Here is a 23,568-nt window from a genome sequence, read left to right as displayed (position 1 = left end):
AATAGTGTCGATATGTTGGTTTGTTGGTTACAAAGATAATTCTACTTGTAATATGCAGTATCAGCTAACAAATCTGTTGATTTTGTAAAAAGCGGCAATAAGAGATTTTTGGCGGCTGTCTGGCAATTTTGTCCTGTATCAATGAGAGGGGAGGGGAGTGGAAGCGTTTCTCTTTTGTTCATGTTGAAAAGATAATGACGCTTGCGCAGACTACTGTATGCAAATCATTGGAACGGCTGCTTACATGATGGCCTGGACGAGGCTAGAAATGCCGAAGGAGTGGGCCTGTGCATATCTTTTATAAGAATGATGATTATGGCCAGAGGCGAATTACCATAGTCGCTATTTACTGGCAGCTAGTTTCTACATAAGGTGAGGGTTTTTATGATTTTTATCTAAATCGGAGCGCCAGGAAGGTAGAAACAAACAATGCCCACTTCCTTCTAAAATATTGATTTTATTAAAACCCTTTCGAAGATCATTTTCAAATAAAATACCTCCTTATTTGCATCTTCTCGAAATAGCTTATGGTTAGCTATATTAGTCAAAGTCTTCTGAGGCCTGCTAGATGTACGGTCAATTGTCAACCCACTCAAAGAGTTCAGGATCCTCCGTAAATATCGCCCCTGGCGGTAGCTTCAGAGACCTCGAAGTTTATCGTCAAATTAAAGTTGGTTCTAAATATCTGAGCAATTAGTAGGACCCTACCGTAATAACCTAGAGACATCTCTTTTACATCTTTCGGCGGGGGGGGGGGCAGTTCACGTTTACTGGGGCACAGAGTATGGATTGTAACTTCATCTGTAATATCATCCTACTATAGATTTTGAAACGGCGTAACATTTCAAGGAGATGATTATAAGTATAACCGCTTTCTTACACGGTGACATCATAATAAGTTTGATAAGGGCCAAGATAAAAGGTTTTCTTTCTCATCCTCAGTCGAGCATCGACATAGGCTAGCTGCGTCAGCATATTTTCACGTTCGTTTGTTAAAAAACATAAATACCAAAACGGCAGTTCTCTATAAACATGGTAGAAAATGTCTGCGTTATCGCATACACGCAATGGTAAGTCCTGAACAGCGAACTCTGTAAACATATCTCTGTTTTCCTGCTTTGTGGTCGGGAGCTTAATCTCGCCAGCAAACAAAAACAAAACAATTAATTCAAAAAACAGCGTCACTGTATAACGTTCGCTATAGACCAAGGATGAGAAGAAAAATCAATGAGGTCTACGGGTATGGACCAATTGGCAAAACACGAGACATGATGATGAGGTGGACACTTTTCACTCGGACGTTCCTATGCCCTCACAACCATCCTGGACCCATAGGTTCAACTTAGGGGGAATTATATATATATATAATATATATATATATATATATATATATATATATATATATATATATATATATATATATATATATATATATATATATATATATATATATATCAAAGTATACAGATCATGTCCTCGTGAGAAATTACAGTTCTCGATGCGGAGAGCAGAGCGCTATAAATAATAACATAAATTACTTAAAGTCCAAAGTAATAATGTTCATGTATCCTGCAATCTTCAGACAGAAGTGAAGGGATTCTTAGCTCTACACTCTCATTTATATGTTTTGGACGTACCATTCTACATCACCTACACTCATTTATACTAAAACTAATACTCATATATCTGTACCACTTTGCGTATGGAATTGCCCTGTTAAAAGACAAGTTAGGGACAGTGTGTAGTGAATTGATAAAAATACTCCCAATGATAAATAGTTAACACGATTGGAACTAATTTAGGAGGATTGGATGGTGAAGTAATGTCTGTTTAATCTGCAAATGTAAGTTCATCTGTTTTTCCTTTTACATTATACACTTGTTTTTTATGAGTAATTTATAATATTGCAATATTCAGCTATAGTGGACCTAACACTTTTGAGAAATTTGAAAATATGAAAATCCAATTATCCCAAATTAGTTCCATTCGTGTTAGTTGAGAACCGTACGTTTAGTGTTGCACCTTTCTGACAAGCACTGTACTCACTCTGTTTATCAATAAAACGTCTTCAAATACAATAAAAAGTTTTCAAAATTCTGCTTGTATTTTAGTATTTAGTATTGTTCAATTTTTAGTAAGAGATAAAACGTCATGAAGAGATAGAGACTCTCTCTGTTGAAGCTTCGGCCCAGGCAGCTGCTGGACACCGTACCGGTATGTGTGTGGAGCTGGAGGGCAGTAGAGGGACTAGACTGGGACTGTGCTACTGGTGCCGGTGAGGGCGTATTACATCTGCGCAGACTTGTACACCGGAAGTGAGCTTTGCGCAGAGGTGTGTATATGCGGATTAAACGGAGAAGACTTGGAGCTTGACATGGTGAGTATTGACATTTCTCTTTATGCATACAACACGTTTGCATGGGTCCGAGACTGGAAAGAGAGATTTCCAAGTAATCCTCAAGGCCGTTTTCATTTATGATCGTAGCCCTACCTTCCGTGCACGATTTACCGGCGACGGAGGTAAGACGATCGCCCCGAAATGACTTCGCCGCCCCACCGCCGCGGCCATTCATGTTCACGGCTTTTCGATGCAACGATAAGAGAAACATGCCTTCGTATTTCACTCGGCTCCATATGTGTGACTAAAGCCTCGTATTCAGTTATTTCTTAGTTATTTCTATTGTAATTTTTCCAAAGATATGATATTCCACAAACATCTCCATCAGGAACTCAAATGATAAAGGTGAGTTTCCTCACCCAGTGAATAGCATTCTTGTTTCCGACTGTAACCATAGCTACCAACTGCAGTCAGATTTACCGGTATCAATCTAAATAGCTTGAGATCTCAAAAATAATGGTCACATCGAAGCATTTATCTTTCGCTGGTCGATACAGTTCTATAGAAACAAATGCCAGTATTTCAGTTATGGACGATCAGAGCATGGAGGTGCCATACATACTACATCCATGTTCAGAGTTTTACTCGCTCTATGCTTTCATTGTATTATCTCGATTGAGCAAGTACAGCTCGTCATGAAGAAGTAGAAGTGTCCCACTTTCGAAGTGGCAGAAATTTTTGAAAGAATTAAAAATAGTTTTGGTGGAAAAAAGTCGCTGGATGAACTCAATCGTCTGCTGTTCTGATCCTTTTGTAATGAGTGAAATGAGTGACATTGTACTATTTGTAGTTATGATGAACTTCAAAAGATAATACTCTCTCCCCCAGCTGATGTAGACATGAACCAAATCATATAATAACAAAATGATTTTGTTTCCTGAAGGCATTTTGTCTCTGACATGACAAAGGATGATCATTGTCTCCCAAAGTTCTTGTTGGCAGATGTGTCCCACCATTCTGTACTCCTCATTTCAGACACAGCAGGAACTTCAAGAGAGAAAACACCATCATCCAATCAACTGTCATTTAGAAACAGATTACTTCAAATGAACAATCAATTAGATGTGTACAGAATAGAGTCTCAGCGCCGTACATTTAAATTCATCAACAGAACTACTGTCAGTGTTAGCTCTGCATGGCAGGGATGTGTGTTACCGGTTATAGGCCCATAGCCAGTAACACATAGCCCTACCATGCAGAGCTACTGCCCGTGTGTGAAATTCCACAAGATCTGTTGGAGACATTTAGTGAAATAGAAAAATTACCTGATCAGCCAGGATTAGCAAAGAGCTGAATGTGTTCACATAATTTAGCCTTTTTCATTTTTAAGTTCAACCAGTGTTAGAGTGATAAGTATATAAAGATTATTCAGATGCATTCTTGTCATCAGTTCATCCCTGCCATTTCCCACCAAATGAAGAAAAAGAAACGTTTAGTGCCAAGAAGTGTAACATACAGCATACAAATGATTTGTCTTGATGTGAGATGTTAAACAAATTTAAAATGAACACAACCTTACATCACTGCCGCACCATGAAGTCTTTATTTTATGCCCATGTCATTGTTTGTACTTCTAATGATTTTCATCCAGAATTCTAAATTAACCTTTAAGTGCTTTGATGTGATATAAATATAATATTTGATTCCTACTAATACCAGGTACTGGAATTATCAAGCATATTAGGGACTCGAGCCGTCATTATTTACGGCCTGGGGGGTCGGAGGAATCGCTTTAGAAACTCCAAAATTTCGAGTAACCCCCCCCCCCTGCCAACAACCATGACATGTTTGAGTAACCCCCCCCCTCTCTGCTACAGAAATATTGAGTGACCCCCCCCCAAAAAAAAAAAAAAAAAAAAAAAAAAAAATTGGGAAAGTTAAATATCTATACAGTAAAATGGATTGCTGCTGCGACAGGCCCTGTACAGACCCTGATTAAACCCTGTGGTACAGGTCTGTGTCGGAAAGAGGTTCCATTGCTGTGACAGGGGCTGATGTACAGGTCTGTATCCAGTGTTCTGATGACATGCAGTGTGCTCCGTATGATGTTTTTACAAGAGGGCAAAGATGTGGTGCGAAAGGACCACAGGCAGTCACGGGAGGAGGTCAGGAGGGGGGTGTCCCCCTCCTGCCGTTGGAGCTTTTGAAAAATAGAGATTGGTGGCACTTTACTTGGGGAGTATTTTTTTCAGATTTTTTTCTTCTAAAAAACTCAAAGGAACAGAAATATGAGACAGTATTCCAAAACTTATATTCCAGTTCACTGATTTCAATAACATTTTTTGAAAATGAACAAATAGCAACAGACATACATTTATTCACATTTATTATTTATTATTATTTTCCTGCAATAAAAGATGGGTTTGTTGTCAAGGCATTCCACTGGTTTTAAACTTTACAGAATCAGAATTAGCTTGCTTTATACATTTTCCCCTATTGGAAATTGAGTAGCCCCCCTTTCTTGTTCTCCACTTTTGAGCAACCCCCCTTGTAGCTTTCTATTTTTTGAGTGACCCCCCTCAGTATCCTTTGACCCCCAGGCCATAAATAATGACGGATCCCTTATTTCATTGCTTGTAATAGTGCTAATACTGACTTGTATTGATGAATGATTATAATGAGGGAATGTTATTGATGTGTTTAATATACTGTAATATGAGAACATAATTTGATATTTGCATCACCTAACATGTATTTCATGAGTGAAAGAACTGATGAATATGTGGAAGTTCTAATGAAGCTTATTTTGTAATTACTTAACATACATTCAAATTTCTATGGAGAAAAAGAATGAAGCTGATAGGAGAAAGACTGATATATGATCATTGATTACTCATTGAAATTTACATGCTTTCTGAAAGCATACATGCGACCTTATAGCGTGGGAGTGTAAATATAATTGCCGTCTTCTAAATAAGGTCAAAGTGTACACCCAGTCAAAAAGTATACTTATATACAATATGCAACTCAAATGAAGGCCTGTCTGTCAAATATAAAACCACCAAATGATCACTGATGGCACTTATGAGCTGAATGATCATCAATCATATGGTGATAGAATTTTTGATCACAATCAGTTGATGGCACTGCTGTAGAAATGCTTACAAATCCTTCATTCCTTTATGATAACCAGGAAACAATGCAAGATGCCAACGGTGACATTGCCGGGATGGAACCCTTCGAGCCGTGGTACACTGCACAAGTCGTTGGAGCCACCAAGGATGGTGACGTCATCAAATATGAGTTGAAAACCAAAAAGGTAAGCAAAGATCACGGCACTGTACATGGATGATGTTGAAGCATTGACTGACAATGACTCAGTTGAGTCAGTGCCATTGCCAGTGACATCTGGAGAGCTTTGCCATTGCGATCTGTGTTGGTCATTTTAATCTGTATCATGCATATTATTAAGAAATGTTCCAAGTGAATCTGATTCTGTTCAACTGTCAGTTGTAATGATATCATCAAACAATCAACTGATGCTTCTAGTCGTACTGTGCATTTCTATGTCCATTCAAGTGTTATTTAGTTGGGGAAAAAAATCACGAAATATCCGGCAGATATTATTTTACATCTTAGCTTGTTAATATCATGGACACTGGCCAGGTTAATATCATGGTACGTCAACATATTGAGTAAATATATGAACAAAAAATCAAGGCCAGATCATTGGCATAACACTTCATACACAAATCTGTCTCGTTTTGAGTGAACATTTGTATCTACCTTAAATCCAAAACTACGGTAATAAGATTTCAAATTCTGAAATCATTGAGTCCCATGTGTGTGTTCAAATAACGTACCATCTGTTCTTGAGTGGTGAGGCTCAAAAATAGTCTACAGTAAAACAGAAATGAAAACATCACTTGAACCAGGACAGTTGAGAGATCTTAACTGTAGAGAATAGTCATTGGAGTATTGTTTGTGTCAGGTTGATAACACAAGATATGTAGCCTTCCCCACAGCATTTTTAGCTCTCAATTCATTTCAAGGTTCTGCCCTTGCTAGTAAATGTAGCTTTGAAAATTTGCCTTACTCACAGCCTATTTGTAGCTGATTCATTATGCAGAATGCTGTAAACCTTGTTAAACAGGAAAAAGGTTGTTTCCTGTTCCATGGACACTGCCCTCTCCATGTCATTATCTCACACGGTATAATAATTCAACAAACATCATTCACCTCCCCTTTCAATTTCATGGGTTTGATTTTCTATATTTAGTTGAGTATGACAAATGCACTTCACTCCATTGACATTTTTTCCGTGATCTGCACCCTTCCATTTTGCAAGGTAATAAAGACTTAAACATCAATAGCCATTACACAGTGTATTCCCATATTTTTAGTCTAATAATTTGAAATGGCAATCAAGGAAACGAAATGAGGTCTTAAAATCCATGCATTAATGTCAGTCAAATTGTAATTGAGACAGTACTATTACTAATAACTCTGTAATGTAAATTTTAACACAAAACCATGTTGCAAAGACACAGAAACAAATTCTTTTTGTGATGATGACTTTTAAGTTATGCTTTTGATGACTGTACATGGTGTATGACGTAGATATAGGATAAATGTCAATGATTGTGAGTCTTGAGTACTTCAATCTCAAAGGGGAAAAAATCAGTATAGTTGTCGAGACAAGTCCCAACTGCAAAGTTTTGACTTCCACAAACAGATACTTGCACATTTGGAGTTCTACACAGGCAACAAGAATTTACGTAGAATAAAAATTAATATTTGCCCTCTCTATTGAACCCTTGAATACGTAATGACAAGTGTTTTGCATTTTGTTTATACTGTGGCAGCATAGTGTGAGTTGTATGGAGGAACCTGTTGACCAAAGCCAATTTTGTCTGAAATAGAAACCAGTTTCTATACATACATGTACATACATGTATATATTTCCCCAGTACACAATGTAAATTTGTATTATCACTACATTTAAGATTGGCCCGCAGATTTAATCACCATTTTATGTCCTATTGGAGTTTTGTTGAACAAGTTCTCAAATTACATGAATTGCTTGTAGTAAAACTCTTTGCACAATCTGTTAGTCCGTCCACGGCGGTACTTTCTTTGCCATGCAAGTCCTGTAATCCTAAGCAAGCTGAAATGAAATTTTTTTGTATGATATTAAACAAAACAAAACAGAACAAAATAAAAATTGATTTTAAGCCCAAGACAAACCTAGTGTCATGGTTCCCCAATTCTTGGCTTCCTAAGATAAATTACTCACAATCAAGGTTAATAAATCAGGAAGTTTGCCAAACATAGCTGCCTGTGTGTCTTGATAGCAGTTGTTTTTCAAACTCTGTTCATCCTGTGAGTGTTTCATACATGTATGTCCTGTTTCTACCTTCCAGCTAGATGAAAGCAACAAGGAAGTCAATGTAATTCGAGAATATGAGGATTTCCAGTGGCTAGAGCACTGCCTTGTGACAAATAATGATGTCAGTGGATTAATTGTAAGTAATAATGATTATTTCGTAGAGAGTGCAATTACATTAAAAAGATTGTATCTCAGTACTTTTACAATGTATCTGATTCTCTGTAGTTTTTGATAACAAGGTTTCATCTTCGGCACTGGTCAGAAATTGTAAAGCTACCAATGGCACTGAATAATCTAATAATATAACTTTTGATGCTTTTTCTCATAAGTTTGATCTGTCTGTCAAAAAAAGTTTCTTACCGTACTCGTCCGAGTATAAGCCCCTGCTCGTGTATAAGCCCCCCTACTGATTTCAGAGGATTTTAGAAAATGCATTACATCCGTGTATAAGCCCCTACCCTAGTGTAACTCAAATACAGAAAGGTTAGGAGAGTATATTTGGTCATTTAAGTTGGTAAAATTACTTTTAGATAATAAAGAAACTATTGAAAGATATTAAAACAATGGGAAACTGGAATTCCCTTGACAGCACGGTAAGGAAAATGACATGTTTTCCCAGTACTATCTTGATTCTTTGACCCTGCTCACCCCCGTCGCCTAAATAGAATAGTCTCACCCATGTCCACCATCGTTTAGGCCAAAGTAATTAAATTCTTTGTTTTGCGTCTCCAACCGCTTAGGTTTTTAAGGTTTTCATGGAAAACACACACAGTGTATTTGAATAGAAAATTTTAGGACATAACCGCTTAGCTTTTCTGAACTAAAATTTTGTTACAATTTTTACTTTGCTGCAATCAAATTACATTGTGTTAATTTTCTTGTGTGTGTTTTTCAGCCGCTTAGATGCGTACCTTTTCCCATTTAGAGTGGTCGCAAAACAAAGAATTTAATTACTTTGGCCTTATTTTCATTCACGGCCACGATGTTTTCATGCTCAAAACATGCAGTTTCTTTTGCTTGAAGCAAGTATCCTTTCATTTGTGAAGACTTTTCCTGGTGACTATTACAATTTTCACTGTTATCAGTGTTCTCCCCAGCGGACAAATAGCGTGGCGGTGCCGCCACGCTTACGGCCACACCCGCCACGCTTTAACAAGGCCGCCACGCTTACCACTTGGCCCGCCACTCAGTGATCACGGCCCCGTTCTTTGTAAAATCTTTTCATTTTCACCGACATTCGTTGTTTGAATGTCCTGTTCATTGTCCTCTTTTTTGTTTACGTTCTATAGGCCCTAATTATCACGCTTAAACCTCGTTTTGTCAAGTTCAATTTCAAAGAATCTTAATTTTGAAGGTGTTATAAACGCAATTTGATGGTGTAAACCGTTTACTAACGTAAATAAAAGACGTTCAATAAAAGACGTTGTCACCGCGGCCAGCGGCAACGCTGATTACTTGGCCTGGGGGTGACAAGGATGGCGGTAAGGGTACGGGTAAAGTGCTTCAAAGACTTTTGCCGTGAACATGTCGGCAACACAAACGCTATGAGCTATTAAAAAGCTAGAAAAAATCAGGAACTCGTCACTTGCTCAGCGAAAATCGTTAATGCAACATGTCTCAGCGCAAGTTTATGGACTCCTGGCTCTGCCGTTCGACCAACCCATCTCCGAGCAGCCCTACGGCAACGTGTTCTCCGACCCCCACAACTGATATGTGTTCACCGATCTTGTCATCGCCTGCTACGAAATCAACAAAGAGAAAGGCCGTGAACTCACCATCATCACAGAACAAGAGAAGAGTAACTGGTGTTGACCCGACATGGAAAAAATTATTTCCATGGTTGATTGTAACTCCAGATGAAAAAGGTAGGTGAAATAAATACAGTCGCCCGTTTTCGTTTACTGTACTGGCCTGTGCTACGTCCGCGGTCCGTATAAAATTTAAATACGTAAACATAGTTTTTGTGTTCGGCATGCGGCCGATTACCCGCAAATTTCACTCCCCATTCACCAGTTTGAGGGCAAAACTTAACTCTAATGATTAAAAAATAAGAGATCGCCCTATTTAAGTGTACGAAAACGCGATTTCACTTTACTTCCTGGTTGCAATCGTAGCACGTGTTCAATGGCAGCCATTTCTTGTTATTGTTGTTTACTATCCGTCAATCATGTGATATCGTTCAAGATGTGTTTTGAGTTTTATTCATTCGTACTGTCATGGGACTAGTTGTCTTGAGATTTTTTTTCGCGATTTTAATAAACTAAATGTCAGATCGGTTCGATAAATGTCTTTTGTCAAAACCTTGCGTCGTGTATATTGTCAAAATTGATCGGTGTATTTCAAGGGCGCTCGTGCCGATCCGAGCACTGTATGATTGGAGGAGAGTACTGGAGAGTACTAACTAACAGTTCAAAGTGAGAACGCAGAGATCGTTCGGTTCGGCGTGGTTTCTGATATCTCTCATCATTTCAGGGGAACAAATGTAGGTCTCCTATTCTAGAAAGTTATTTTTAAGTTTCAAATGCCACCGTAACTTGTGAGTGTTGATAATTGCTATGTCTCTCTAGAATCTATCGTGCAGGGCGGCGGCCATTTTGTTTCATGTCTGTTTACGTTTATGGTAGGGCTTCAATAACAATTTTCACTGGAACGAACGGCTACAGCGTTTTGTAAATCATCGTCGCGTCGTGTCACAACCAGACCAAGGAGGCAAAAACTCGGGGGTAAAATCGAAGTTTCCGGGATACTTTTGTTATTGTACAAAGTGACCTTTTCGTCTTTTCTTTTAGGAATGCTATGCAGGGCATGTCAGAAGTTCAACATGAAGGCCCGAAATGGTTCTGGTGTGTGGAGTGCTATTCCTTGTGTCGCCATCAGAAAAGACAGTGTTCAGCGTCACAGCGAAACAGAGGCCCACCAGCAAGCCCTTGGTCTAGAGAGAGATGGTAAAGAAAATACTCCTGTCAACGAAGTGTTCCAGGTTCAAGTGAATATGCAACGACTGGCACTTGAAGGAGCGATGAAGTGTTTGTATTGGTTAGGGAAGAACGAGATATCCCACACCACAAAGTTTACATCGCTAATGGATTTCGTCAAGGGAATGGGCTGCACCTACTTAGAACATTTAGATCAGGTAAGGAACATTTCAGTTTTGGTTTTGTTTGTTTTAATTTTTTTTTTTTTTTTTTTTTTTGGGGGGGGGGGGGTTCCCCCAAAATCAATGCATGCAGTACAGTAATTTAAAAATGATGATGTTCATTCCAAAGATACATGTTCAAATTGAGGTTTTATTTACTGGTTACCCCAATTTAAATTTAAAGATAATCATATATCTTTTCCTTTTTTTCTGCTTTCAGGGTGCAAATGCACATTACACCTCTGAACGTGCTATCCAAGAAATGCTTATGAGCATTGCCACAGTGATCAGTGATGACATCTACAAGAGTATTCGTTCAAGTCCCACCTTCAGTCTTCTGATGGATGAAACGACCGACGTAGCCATCTTGAAGCAACTCATAACGTACATCAAATACATCAAGACTACAGACAACAAGTGTGAAGTAAGTACAAATCACACAACTTGATATTTTGTTCTATTGTATGCAGGGTGCAGGCATTTGATTTAGGAGTTCAGGAGAATAACACGCACTGTTGTAAATTATTACTATGTTCAAGAGTAAATTCACAATGTGATAGTGTTTTGTTTCAGAAGCTGACACATTTAGTTGAATAAATGAATGAAACCTGTTCTTTTTACCCATTCACAGGTAAAGACAGCATTTGTACATATAGACGATTTAGCCGATGGCAAAGCCTGCAGCATTGTGAAGAGCACGCAGGACATGTTCGCACAGCTAGATCTTAGTTTCACTGACTGTACAGCTCTTGGGTCTGACGGGGCAGCTGTCATGGTTGGCAGGCGAACTGGGGTAAGTGTGCCATTATAGCAGTTTGTCTTTTTGTGAGCATCACTCTCACCAGATTGTTTTTTTTTAATTGTCATGTCTTCACAGTAGTCTCGTGTAAAATAGTGAGCCCTGATGCATTTTTCTTCAAATATAACGATAGTTTTCTACAATTATATTGTCTTGTTTCTACATTTTTTTGTACTTGTCAGTATTATTTAATATAGTGTAGTTGTGTGTGATTTGATATACACAATATCTGATGTAAATAACAAATAAAATAAAAATTATTTTCCTTTGTTACAGGTAGCAACTCAGTTGAGAGAACTTAACTCGTCAATGATCAACATCCACTGTGTGGCACACAGACTGGCGCTGGCAGCAGGACAGGCGATGGCAGGCATCCCCTACTTGAAGAGACTAAGTTCAACCTTGCAGCAGTTATTTTATTTTTATCAGAATTCGGCAGTGCGTATGGCTGGTTTACAAGAAATTCAGGTAAGCCAGCAGAAATCATTATCAAGTCAGTTGTATTACTTTGTACCTCAGTCACCACAGGGAGTTTGCTACGTCTTTTGTGTCAAACGCTTCTTCTATTGTCAGGAGTGTGGAAAGTTTTTTTGCATTAGGTTTAAAATGACCTTTTTATCCAATCCTATTTTGAAACAGAACTTTCTGATTTGATCTTTTTTTTTTCTCAATTCACCTATTTTCTACTTTCCAAGCCATGTAATGTTGTTTTCTTTTTAATTTTTAAACAGAAAATCCTTGGTAGCAGTGAGGTTCGTCTGAAGGAGGCTAAACACGTCAGATGGTTATCTCATCAGAGAGCTGTGGATGCAGTGAGGAGGTCATTATCATCTATTATAGTCAGCCTTGAGAGGGAGTCGGAAGAACGACATGATGCGACAGCTACTGGTCTTGCCATGTTCTTAAAGCAGTTCAACTTTGTAGCCAGCATTCTGATGCTCAGTGATGTTCTACCCCACTTGACAAGACTGTCATTAATGTTTCAGGTGTGTATTTGGTTTTAGCATTTTTGTTGTTGCTAGTTCCTGCAAAGATAGTGTTCCATGATCAATATTGATACAACATTAATGAATCCAAAACATGTTTCATCAAGGTGAAATCAAATTTTTATTTTTTTTTTTCAATCTACTTGCAGAAGAAAGATGTAGATGTGACTATTCTCGATACAATCATCAGCAGCACTATTACTGCGATCAGGACACTGAAGACCCAGCCAGGAACACATACCATGAATGTTGAGTCCTACCTAAATGAAGATCTTGCAGAACACAGTGTGACCTCTACTGATGCTGTAAAGCAACGATTCAAAGACCAGGTAAGAGTTGCTGTATTTTCATTCATAACAATAGTTGTTATGTGTATTTGTATTAATATTAATAACATTTGCATTGAACTTTTACAAATTGAAATAAACTTCATGTTTCTGTACTGCAGAGAGTAAAATGATTTCTTTTTCTTTTATCATTAGGTATATGACAAGTACATTGATGCTGTCTGTGATAACTTAGAGCAACGGTTTCCTGATGTGCAACTAATTGGTGCATTCTCTATTTTTGACCCGAGCCTTGTTGAAGATGATGCCAGCCTGGAAATGTCGATGTAAGTAGTGTTCTGATATTAATTTAATCATGACAATTGAATGTAGTCATAAAGTCATAATTCCCATTCAGGTAGCTTATGTTTGTTTGTTTTCCCTCTCAGTGTTGACATGACTCATATCTTTCCTTGGTTTCTTTAACAGACCTTAATCAGCCATTACAGCATGGATGAAGCTGCAGTCACCAGTGAATTCAATTTCCTGAAGTCATCCATGGAAACAACGTACAAGGGTCTTAGCTACCGAGAGATGCTAGAAACTGTAATCACCAAGTTTGCTGACATCACACCCTCACTGCATCGTCTGGCTTCCATAGCACTGACACTGCCCCTGTCAACTGCTGGTGAGTAAATACTATAAAGTATATGAAAGAAGTTTATACAGTACTGTTTAACATGTTTGTTACCAACAACAGAAGTACTTTGTAGAAAGGAATCTGAAGATTAGTGCTAAATTTGTAATATAATTCACTAATTTAAAATACTTTAATATATAATGCTTGAATTTACTTGAATGCATTGCAACATAACTTTTGTACTGTAGGACAAATACAGCAATTCTATTATTTATATGCATTTTCTATTCTTGTCCATTTTCAGACTGTGAGCGTGGCTTTTCAGCCATTGGAAGAATAAAGACCAAGCTGCGCAACAGATTGTCAGAGAAGATCCTGCAGTGCCTGACTTTTATCAGTGTGGAGGGGCCTGACTTGAACCACTTCGACTTCTCTGCAGCTGCTGATATCTGGGCATCAAAGAAGACTAGGCGCATCAATTTAGATTAGGGAGCTTGTGTCAGTGGAGAAAGTGTAGGAATAGTCTCTGTGGTTCACTGAAAGTAGTACTATGTTTACAAGCTTGTATTGCTCTATTGTACTGCCAAAACTTTGCATTTGTATTTTTTATATGACTGTTACATTATTTACATCACATTGAATTAATGCATTTTTTGTATTTTTTATATGACTGTAACATTGTTTTATTAGTCCCCACGGATTACGTCCGGGGGGACTTATAGGTTTGGTCATGTCCGTGCGTGTGTGCGTGCGTGCGTGCGTGCGTGCGTGCGTCCGTCCGTCCGTTCACGCAGATATCTCAGAGATGCAAGAAGCGATTTCATTCAAACTTGGTACAAGGATTACTTCATATGTCATACAGATGCACGTCGATTTGTTTTGTGATACGATCCAATATGGCCGCCAGGCGGCCAATTTATTACGATTTTTTCATGTACAGAGCCATAACTCAGACATGTTTCAACCGATTTTATTCAAAGTTATTACAAGGACATTGACCAATGTCATAGATATGCACGTCATTTTGTTTTGTGATACGATCCAATATGGCCGCCAGGCGGCCATTCTATTACGATTTTTTCATGTACAGAGCCATAACTCAGACATGTTTCAACCGATTTTATTCAAAGTTGGTACAAGGACATTGACCAATGTCATAGATATGCATGTCGATTTGTTTTGTGATACGATCCAATATGGCCGCCAGGCGGCCATTTTATTATGATTTTTTCATGTACAGAGCCATAACTCAGACATGTTTCAACCGATTTTATTCAAAGTTGGTACAAGGACATTGACCAATGTCATAGATATGCATGTCAATTTGTTTTGTGATACAATCCAATATGGCTGCTGTGTGGCCATTTTATTACGATTTTTTCATATGCAGAGGCATACAATGTAACTCAGGCATATCTCAACCGATTTTATTCAAAGTTGGTACAAGGACATTGACCTATGTCTTACATATGTACGTCAATTTGTTATGTGATACGATCCAATATGGCCGCTAGGCAGCCATTTTATTACGATATTTTCATGTACAGAGCAATAATTCAGACATGTTTCAACGGATTTTATTCAAAGTTGGTACAAGGACATTAACCTATGTCATACATATGTATGTCAATTTGTTTCTTGATATGATCCAATATGGCTGCATGGCAGCCATTTTGTTACAATTTTTTCGTGTCCTTAGCCAAAACTTGGGCATGTCTCAATTAATGAAGAGGACTCTATCCTCTTAGGACATGTAATCAAAGTACCCATTAACAAGTGGGGACTGTGTCATCAACGATGACTTGTTTACATACACTGACTTTATGCATTTTTTGGTTTTTTTTACATGACTGTTACGTTGTTTTTTTTACATTTATGCATTATCTTACTGGCTGTGCAGTAAGTGTTATTGTATGTATACAAAAGTATGTATACAAGTATTTGACATTGTATGGATAAAAATTTGACAAAACTAATCTGCCTGTCCAATATGTTGTTACCATTTATGATTAAGTTTTTGATGTCCTCTGTTTGAGAATGTTAATAAAAATACTGATCATGTAAAGCAAATGCGTCTTGTGTTAAAAGTAAGATGTCTTCAGTGTAGTTGCAGTTGCAAGTAGAGATCCCTTGATACATATGCAAAAATCATGCAAATGATATGTAAATATTATGCAAATTAATATGCAAATTAGCCGCCACCCTATTTCAAAATCCTGGGGAGAACACTGGTTATGTTGTTATTTTCACAAGATGTAGACAGTTTGATACTGGAATATTGAGTTGCCTTCCTGTGTAGGCAATGCATGCCTGTTCACATTACTACATATTACTGTTTATCAGCAGCATACATGACGTCTTTGTTTCAAGTTTGGGTTTTTTTTCGACACTGAAATTTCACCAAAATATCACTTCTGTATTCAGAGATTGTACAATCAATTCCTTTGGATGTGTAAGTCGATTTTGAAAGCGATAGAAAGATCGAGTGGTGTTGAAAAAAATTGTGCATAAAATTAGCATAAATTAAGTGTGCATGGCAGATAACATGGGGTTACTCGAGTATAAGCCCCTCCGCTAGTTTTACCGCTGTTTAGTGTTGCTGAACCGGGGGCTTATACTCGGACGAGTACGGTATTCCACGTCCAGAATAATGTTGAAATGCGTAGTGTTCAACCATAGACCCTCGAGAAAATGGTTCAACTTCTTAATACTGTCTGTTCATGTACAGTTATGTGTTGTGTCCAGAGTTATCCTGGAAAGCTGAATTCTAGTCCAGACTAGAATCCATTTGTCAACTGTGATGTTCCAAGTTATACACAAAGCATTGTGTTTATGTTTGACATTACTTTGGGATAAGAAAAAGGAAATGTATGTATTATAGGGTAAAAATCATGAAAATTCAAGCCAACTATCACTGTCACAGACAGTTTATGTTGAATACAGTAAACTGTGTTGTATCATTGCTGTGTGTATTTTGTGTATTGTTGGACAAAGAGCCCTCAGACTGCATGCTGGCTTTTCTTTCTGTACAGACCTCCTTCTACCAACGTGTGTGCCAGAAGAGATCTGGGGTATCTGCTGTCTTCATACTAACAAACAGCACACAGCAAACAGATAGAGAAAGTCAAATGTTTTGATTGCAATGCAGTTCAAAGTTATTGCAATTTTAGTTGTCAACATTTTGTACATGTACTTTTGTAAGTTCCAATCGCAGTAGAACCAAATTGACTTCATTTGAATATTACAAGGAAAAGCCAAAAGTTCTAACACAATACATGCAGACAACTTTTTGCAGGAAATAATTGTAAGCATTTTGTTTCCCTGTACATCCATTTTTGCAGCTCCCTCCACTGCCACCTAAACCCGGTGTATCAGCATCAGGGGCTGAAGCCAAATCCAAGAAACAGCTTGGTAGCGGCAGCAAGGCCCTCATTGGAGATGAATTTCACAAGGACTGTCGAGGCTTAGAAAAATATCTGCAGCTTGTCCTCAAACATGAATTACTGGGCAAAGAGGAAAGCCTTGGAAAGTTTCTTGTAGACAAAGAGGTGAGAATTTTAGTGCAATTCTGTGCAGCTCAAATTAATAAATTTTGGAAATAAATTCAAATTGAAATGTGCCTGCATCGTCTTTTTGTCAGTCGTTGTCTACCGGTATTTCCTTCATCTAGTTATTTCCGTTGATTGATGAAATTCATGTGAAATTCATTCCAGTAGCTGTTTAAAACACCTGTGGTACATCTACAATATTCAGAAAAGACAAGTGTTTTGGGAGGAAGTCTTGCTTTCAAAATTTAATGGTGTCTTCTCTTGTTATTTTCTTTTGTTTAAATGATTTTCTCAACTTTTCTCAGTGTGATTACAAGAAAACAGTAACTGATATTTTTTCTTGAAATCACTTTTCCTTTATAAATGTACTAAGAATGAGTTATTACATGGGGTAAAATGCAAATAGGTTTAATCTTTCTGTCAGTCCATGACTAAATATCTATCAATACATGTTTCACATTGACGTTATGACTGTCATTATTACAATATTTGGTTTATTTGACACACACGCCAAATATGGAAATTTATAAAATTACAATGGCTGGACAATTTATTGTATTCCTGTTTTCACGTAGGCACCAATGAGAACAAAGCTGAAAAAGAACATTCTTAGTAATCTGTCAAAAGCAGTTGGTGAGGCCAGGAAAGGAAATCACAAGGACATTGACGACACATTCCAGAAAGAACGTGATAACTGTAACGACAAGCTCACCTTGACAAAAGAAGCTAGTGACAACTTTAACAAAATGGTCTACATTCAGTTAAGTAAGTAAATTGATGTCAAGAAAAGCTTACAGTAATTTCAATCAATTTATTGTATTACTGAAAGCATAGTTTGTAATTGGTGCCCATCAAGAACCTTGAGCACTAACTTTATTGTGGAAAAAATCTGGTTTCATGATGCAACATGATCCTCTAGGATTGTAGTGATTTGTGAAATGGTTCAGTATCACGGCAGTGTTCTTTAAGGTAGCTAAATACCTTTTAGCCACTTTCAGATTTTATTTTTTTCTCAATTGAACACGTCCCAAACCCCAATAAAATGTACATTTTCTGAAAGCCCTGATATAGAGCTATCTGACCAAGCACAGTACACGGTCATTATTCGCATAAGAGTCAGTGACAAGCGTTTTGCTGAACCTTCCAAAAAAAGGTTTTTCCCGCCTTATGCAAACACGCTGCAAGATTTCCAGTTAGAATTTCTTCATTGACAAGCCTTGACAATATCCTTCAAAACAGTGTCTGCGATTTTTTCCCGGAGGCTCCATTCAAATTATATGGCGTGATAATTAAAATTCCTTGAAAGCACCTTCATCTAACACCTTTAAGAGCGCATTAAAAAAAACCAAAGGCATATAAAGAAAATCCCAGACACGGTTTTGAAGGATATTGTCAAGGCTTGTCAATGAAGAAATTCCAACCGGAAATCTTGCAGCGTGTTCACATAAGGCGGGAAAAAACGGTTTTGGAAGGTTCAGCAAAACGCTTGTCACGTGACTCTTATGCAAATAATGACCGTGTACTGTGCTTGGTCGGATAGCTCTATATCAGGGCTTTCAGAAAATGTATATTTTATGGGGCTTGGGACGTGTTCAATTGAGAAAAAAATAAAAATCTGAAAGTGTCTAAAAGGTATGTAGCTACCTTAATCCTGCCTCTAATTCACCTCATTGTTCCCTTCCTCAAACCATTGACGGCTTTTCTTTACTGAGAGTACCACTATTTTTTGTTGATGTGTTTTCTCCTATTTGTTATATTTTGCATCCAGGATTAGAAGGCGCTTATTCACATTTATCCACAATGCTCAATCTTGGAGGGGGTGTACTTGAAGGTCCAAGTGCAAGCGCAAACAAGTAAGTAACTATTTGTTTCAAGAATACATTGTATCATCGTGATTCCAAGTCGGTTTCTGTGCAAATCGTTCGTTCCTGTCCACTGCTCCAAACACTCTTCAGATGGTAATTAGATCACACCAAGTGTAATTGTGAAATGGAGTAACTGCTTTCATAAATGTGTTGTAAGTGTTCCTCAGAGTGCCTTAATTCTTTGCCTTGCACAGGAAAATTAGTTGGAAAATTACAGAAACCCAAATACTCTTGTGGTACATTTGCAGTGGAATTTCAACCAGTCCTGCAAAATGATTTTCTGCCAAGTTATCATAGATGAAATATTAATGTTTCGTGTCTATGTTTTACTCCCTGTGAGTGTTAATATTAGATTTAGACAAGATATTTTTCATGATGGGAAAGTAAGTTAAATTACAACGAAGATGGCAAATGGGATTGATGAGTTTATCAAAAATAACAAAACTTGTTGCATCTCAGCTCTCGCAATTCAACCCCAGTAAGATGGCATCTTCCTGGAGTTTTATAACATGCATTACAACAAAGCAGTGGTACAAACTAACTGAAAAGAACAGCTTTGAAGCATGGTTAAAAAAAGAATTGTATACAAGAGATACAGTACTGGGTATATTGCCTTTATATCACTTCTTAATTCTATACCACAGTGCTTGTTTTTTTCCCTGTTGATTTATATGTCATCATTCCAAGACATCATCATCATTCCAAGACATCATATACCACTACATGTACATGTACATGTACATGTATAAATCACATGTACAATCTTTCCCCTTTCTTGCCTTAAATCTTATGATTTCACACTTTTGACTCTTCAAATTTTCAATCTCACACACCATGGCAATCTCTTGGCAGTCCTTTGACTACAATATCAGTCATCACTGAAAGTGTGTTGGAGAAACAAAAGACACCAAATACTAGTATATTACCACGAGAAATATATTCCTATAATGATACTGTAATGTTTTTTTTTCCTTGTTTTCAGTATGTTAGTGAAATTTTCCCATGCACTTGATGACTATAAACATGGCATAACAGTGTTTTCAGCAAATGATGAAAATACTCTTGGCTTTACTTTAGATCTTTATGCAAGGTATCAAGAATCTGAAAAGGTGAGAACATTTTTGTGTTTTGCTGCCTTTGTACATGATATAATTTCCCCTTTTTAGCTCTTTGTGAATCTTCAAATACAGTATCCTTTGACTGCTTGTAGGACAGATCCACAAATTGCAACTTCAATTTTACATTTGTCTTTTTCAGGAAATGCTTTACCGGAGAACGTGCAAAATGATTGACCTAGAGACTGCTACTAAGAATTTAGAGAAAGCAAAACCACAGAAGAGGGATGCAGTAAGTGGAATTTTCATTATCTTGTTTTTTTGCCGTAAACAGACTTCTCCACGACGAAGTTACAAAAGTTTTATCACATATACACCAACACTCACATGCATCACAAAGACATATGTGTACACATAGAGTGTGCATCGCAGTTGGTGATATTCCCTGTGTGATAAGTACACACATAGTCACTGTCTGATTAGGCACTTAATTTTAAAATATTCCCTTATCAATGCATTTTTGTGTCGTCATATTAGTATTGTGGTTGGTTACTTTTTATCAAATTGTCATCTCAATATTTTGTCAAAATGCTTCCCAGTTTCTATCGTGTACCTGAGAAGATCATATCATGTGCTTGTGATATCCATTGCTGTGTTTTGACATGATTTTTAGCTACTATAGACTATAGTCTATAGAAGCTATTGGGATGGGTATCCGTCCGGCGTCCGTCGTCAGTCTGTATGTATGTATGTATGTATGTATGTATGTATGTATGTATGTCCGTTTGTGAGGCGTCCGTCCACTCAAATATCTTGAGAACCGCAGTACTTACTGATTTGATATTTGTTGTGTAGATGAAAAATACGATTTTGAGAAACTATTTTTTTAATTTTTGATATTGTTGAAAATAGGCAAATTAATGCCAAAAAAGGTGTTTTTGGTAAAAAATCTTCTTCTTCATAACCGCTGGTCAGACAGCTTTGTTATTTGGTATACAGGTCCCTAGGGGTAACCCAACTTAGACTTGTTCAAATTGTGATGAAATATGCAAATCTGTATTTTTAAGGAATTTTTTTGTCATTTTTGGTCAAAATTTGACTTACATTGTATGTAATTCTTGTACTGTATAAACCCTATCAATTCACCAGAAAAAAATAATTAATATGATTTTAAATAATGAATTAATTAGGAAATCATCAAAGCCAAAATAATTTTAGTGTCGAATTATCAGAAAGTTCAACTTTTTTTGACAGTTCATAGTGAAATGCTTACCATCTTGGAGGATTAAAACATGTAAAGGCAACTTTCCTGAATCCCAACTTTGACATATTCTGAACCGTCATTTATTGTGCCCTGTATGTTATCTAAAAGAAATTGCTCAAAATAGTCAATAGAGATAGAGATAGAGATAGAGAAAGAGAAAGTTCTAATTTCCATTTATGGTTGACTTGGTATTAAGGATAAAATAAAATTACTTTTTGAGGAAAAAAATAGAGTGGTCAATTAAAAGAGTGGTCAAAGTGATAGGGTTTTTATGGTAAAGCTGGGCTGTATAAAGATTCCTCATGTGCTATTTATAGCAATTATGCAATCTGTGTAAACAGTGCAATGAAAGTGTAACATGATTCCTTATAATGCTTTTGATGACCTTGAACTTCTTAAGTTTCAAACCTTTGTCTCTTCAGTGTGCTTTCTCTGAGTATGTACAGTCTCAACTTATTAAACAGAACTCACACTGTTAATCAAAGATATCCACCTTCTTCATCAATACATGTGTCACAAAAGGTTATTCTCTACATAACTCAACAGAGCTCTGTCAACTGTTGAGTTGCTTGTTCTTTCAAAACCGCTGGTCAGACAGCTTTAATATTTAGTTTACTTGTCCGTAGGATGACCTTAGTGAGATAATTTCATACAGTCAGGAAATACTTAATTTTTAATCCATGTCTATAGTAGCTTCAGGGACTTTGGCCCTATGTTTATATCAAAGGGACGTTAGTTTTGTGTATAGTTTGTACTGTACTATGAGAAGCTTTTGTTAAAACTTCACCCTGGGAAGACAAGTATAGAGATATTTAAATTGGTCTCCCCATTTTCAACAGGCTGAAGATGTCAAAAAGGATGCAGAAGCTGCCTTTGATAAGATTTCAGATGTTGCCAAGAAAGAGGCAAGTACTTGTTCATGTACTTTTTGAGGGAAAAATTAGTAAAACTAACACCAGTGTGTAGTTACAGCTGTCATGCTGTTTGCATATGAAATACATTGGTATCCATTGAAGCCTTTATTATTCTGTACAAATTTTACAGTCAGTATCCTTCTGTTTCAGTGATGATGCTATAATGTGTTTTAATTTCCATGAGACATTCTTTCCACTCGTCCATACCTCACGATAAAAGATTTTAGTAAGGGAAATATATCAATTCAGGAAGTTTTGGGTCGTGTTGAGAGAATTAAGTTACACATATTGCATAAAGATTTATGCATCTCATTATACTTGCAGATTACATATATTTCAAAGAACCAGTAATTTGATTTAGGAAATACATAGTATGTTAACATGAACAATAATGTTTGTCCTTTCTGAAAAAAGAACAGAATATTTGTGATCACTTATTCTTTCACTTGTAACTCTTATTCATGTCTTTCAGATCGTGAAGTATCACAGGGAACGTGTCCTGGCCTTCCAGAAAGCTTTAATCCTGTATGCAGAGGCTAAAGTCAAGACAGCCAGGGATACCTATGCACTGCTTGCACGAGATCTAAAGAAATTGAAAGAAATGGATTCGGGAGATTCAGCAGCTGATGATCCACAAACATCTCCTGTTGTATACACACCATCCAAACCTTTTTAGGGCCAAACATATTTGGGGATATACTTCAGGGCTGGTAGAAACTGTTGATGTACAATCTTGCAACTTGTGATGTAATCTTTCTTATGTACATGGCATGTTTGAATGCTTTTCTGAGACAGCCCAATTATGTATGGCCCCTTTGAATTATAACCTTGTGTTCACAGTCCATCAGCTATTTCGTGAAGTGGCCATACTCCCTCTAGAGCAGCATACATGACATAGAGGATCCAAAGGGAATTCAGATCCTGAGGATGGGGTATGCAATCTTTAATAAATGAGAAAATCGACAAATTAGACCAAGGAATTGTAGGCAGGAAACAAATGGAAGTTAATACCGCATGTTACCGATGACGTTGTATTTGAGAAATGATCTGCAAAATGTACTACAAAATTTTAATTTTAAAAATGAAATCAAAGTAGAGATAGTTTATTGATCATTGACTTTTTGAAAACTGAAATGAATACCAAGCTTTATGATTGGAATTTACTGAATTATTTGTAATTTGATTACAGATACATAAACTTTGAATATAACTGATTATAGAGAAAATATTTAAAAAAACTAAAAAAAAATATGGACACAAAAACAAAAAAATGCCGTAAAGATTGTGCAAATAGTTATCCCAACATTCCTTGTTTGAATTAGAATTACCTTTGTAGAGTACACATGTTTACAAAGTTCAAATGTAAGT

General features: G+C 37.1%; 2 protein-coding genes across 3 annotated transcripts; both read left to right on the top strand.

The window, feature by feature from the left end:
* Positions 1–2,252: 2,252 nt before the first annotated feature.
* On the top strand, positions 2,253–23,359 carry LOC139135827 (sorting nexin-6-like). Its single transcript, XM_070703561.1, has 10 exons — positions 2,253–2,377; positions 5,532–5,657; positions 7,762–7,863; positions 16,896–17,102; positions 17,678–17,867; positions 18,871–18,955; positions 19,950–20,076; positions 20,225–20,314; positions 22,126–22,191; positions 22,673–23,359. Exons 1-10 carry the CDS (start codon positions 2,375–2,377, stop codon positions 22,874–22,876), a joined length of 1,200 nt encoding a protein of 399 aa, XP_070559662.1. The 5' UTR covers positions 2,253–2,374; the 3' UTR covers positions 22,877–23,359.
* LOC139135826 (zinc finger protein 862-like) lies at positions 9,132–14,107 on the top strand. 2 transcript variants are annotated; one of them, XM_070703559.1, is made up of 10 exons: positions 9,132–9,592; positions 10,517–10,860; positions 11,084–11,287; positions 11,495–11,656; positions 11,939–12,130; positions 12,394–12,648; positions 12,798–12,977; positions 13,131–13,261; positions 13,404–13,602; positions 13,859–14,107. In XM_070703559.1, exons 1-9 carry the CDS (start codon positions 9,340–9,342, stop codon positions 13,408–13,410), a joined length of 1,728 nt encoding a protein of 575 aa, XP_070559660.1. In that variant the 5' UTR covers positions 9,132–9,339; the 3' UTR covers positions 13,411–13,602; positions 13,859–14,107. The 2 variants fall into 2 exon arrangements, with proteins under 2 accessions (XP_070559660.1, XP_070559661.1); XM_070703560.1 differs by having other exon boundaries at positions 9,462–10,209.
* Positions 23,360–23,568: the final 209 nt, after the last annotated feature.

Source organism: Ptychodera flava, chromosome 6 (genome assembly GCF_041260155.1).
Source record: "Ptychodera flava strain L36383 chromosome 6, AS_Pfla_20210202, whole genome shotgun sequence".
Taxonomy (NCBI): domain Eukaryota; kingdom Metazoa; phylum Hemichordata; class Enteropneusta; family Ptychoderidae; genus Ptychodera; species Ptychodera flava.
Note: the sequence above shows the minus strand (reverse complement) of the source record. Positions and strands in the feature narration are given on the sequence as shown.

Coding starts and splice junctions, on each gene's coding strand:
- LOC139135827 (XM_070703561.1), top strand. Junction 5,658..7,761: donor ATGAGTTGAAAACCAAAAAG/GTAAGCAAAGAT, acceptor TCTACCTTCCAG/CTAGATGAAAGCAACAAGGA. Junction 20,077..20,224: donor GGTATCAAGAATCTGAAAAG/GTGAGAACATTT, acceptor TGTCTTTTTCAG/GAAATGCTTTACCGGAGAAC.
- LOC139135826 (XM_070703559.1), top strand. CDS start 9,340: ATGTCTCAGCGCAAGTTTATGGACTCCTGGCTCTGCCGTTCGACCAAC. Junction 9,593..10,516: donor TGTAACTCCAGATGAAAAAG/GTAGGTGAAATA, acceptor CTTTTCTTTTAG/GAATGCTATGCAGGGCATGT. Junction 12,978..13,130: donor AGCAACGATTCAAAGACCAG/GTAAGAGTTGCT, acceptor TTTTATCATTAG/GTATATGACAAGTACATTGA.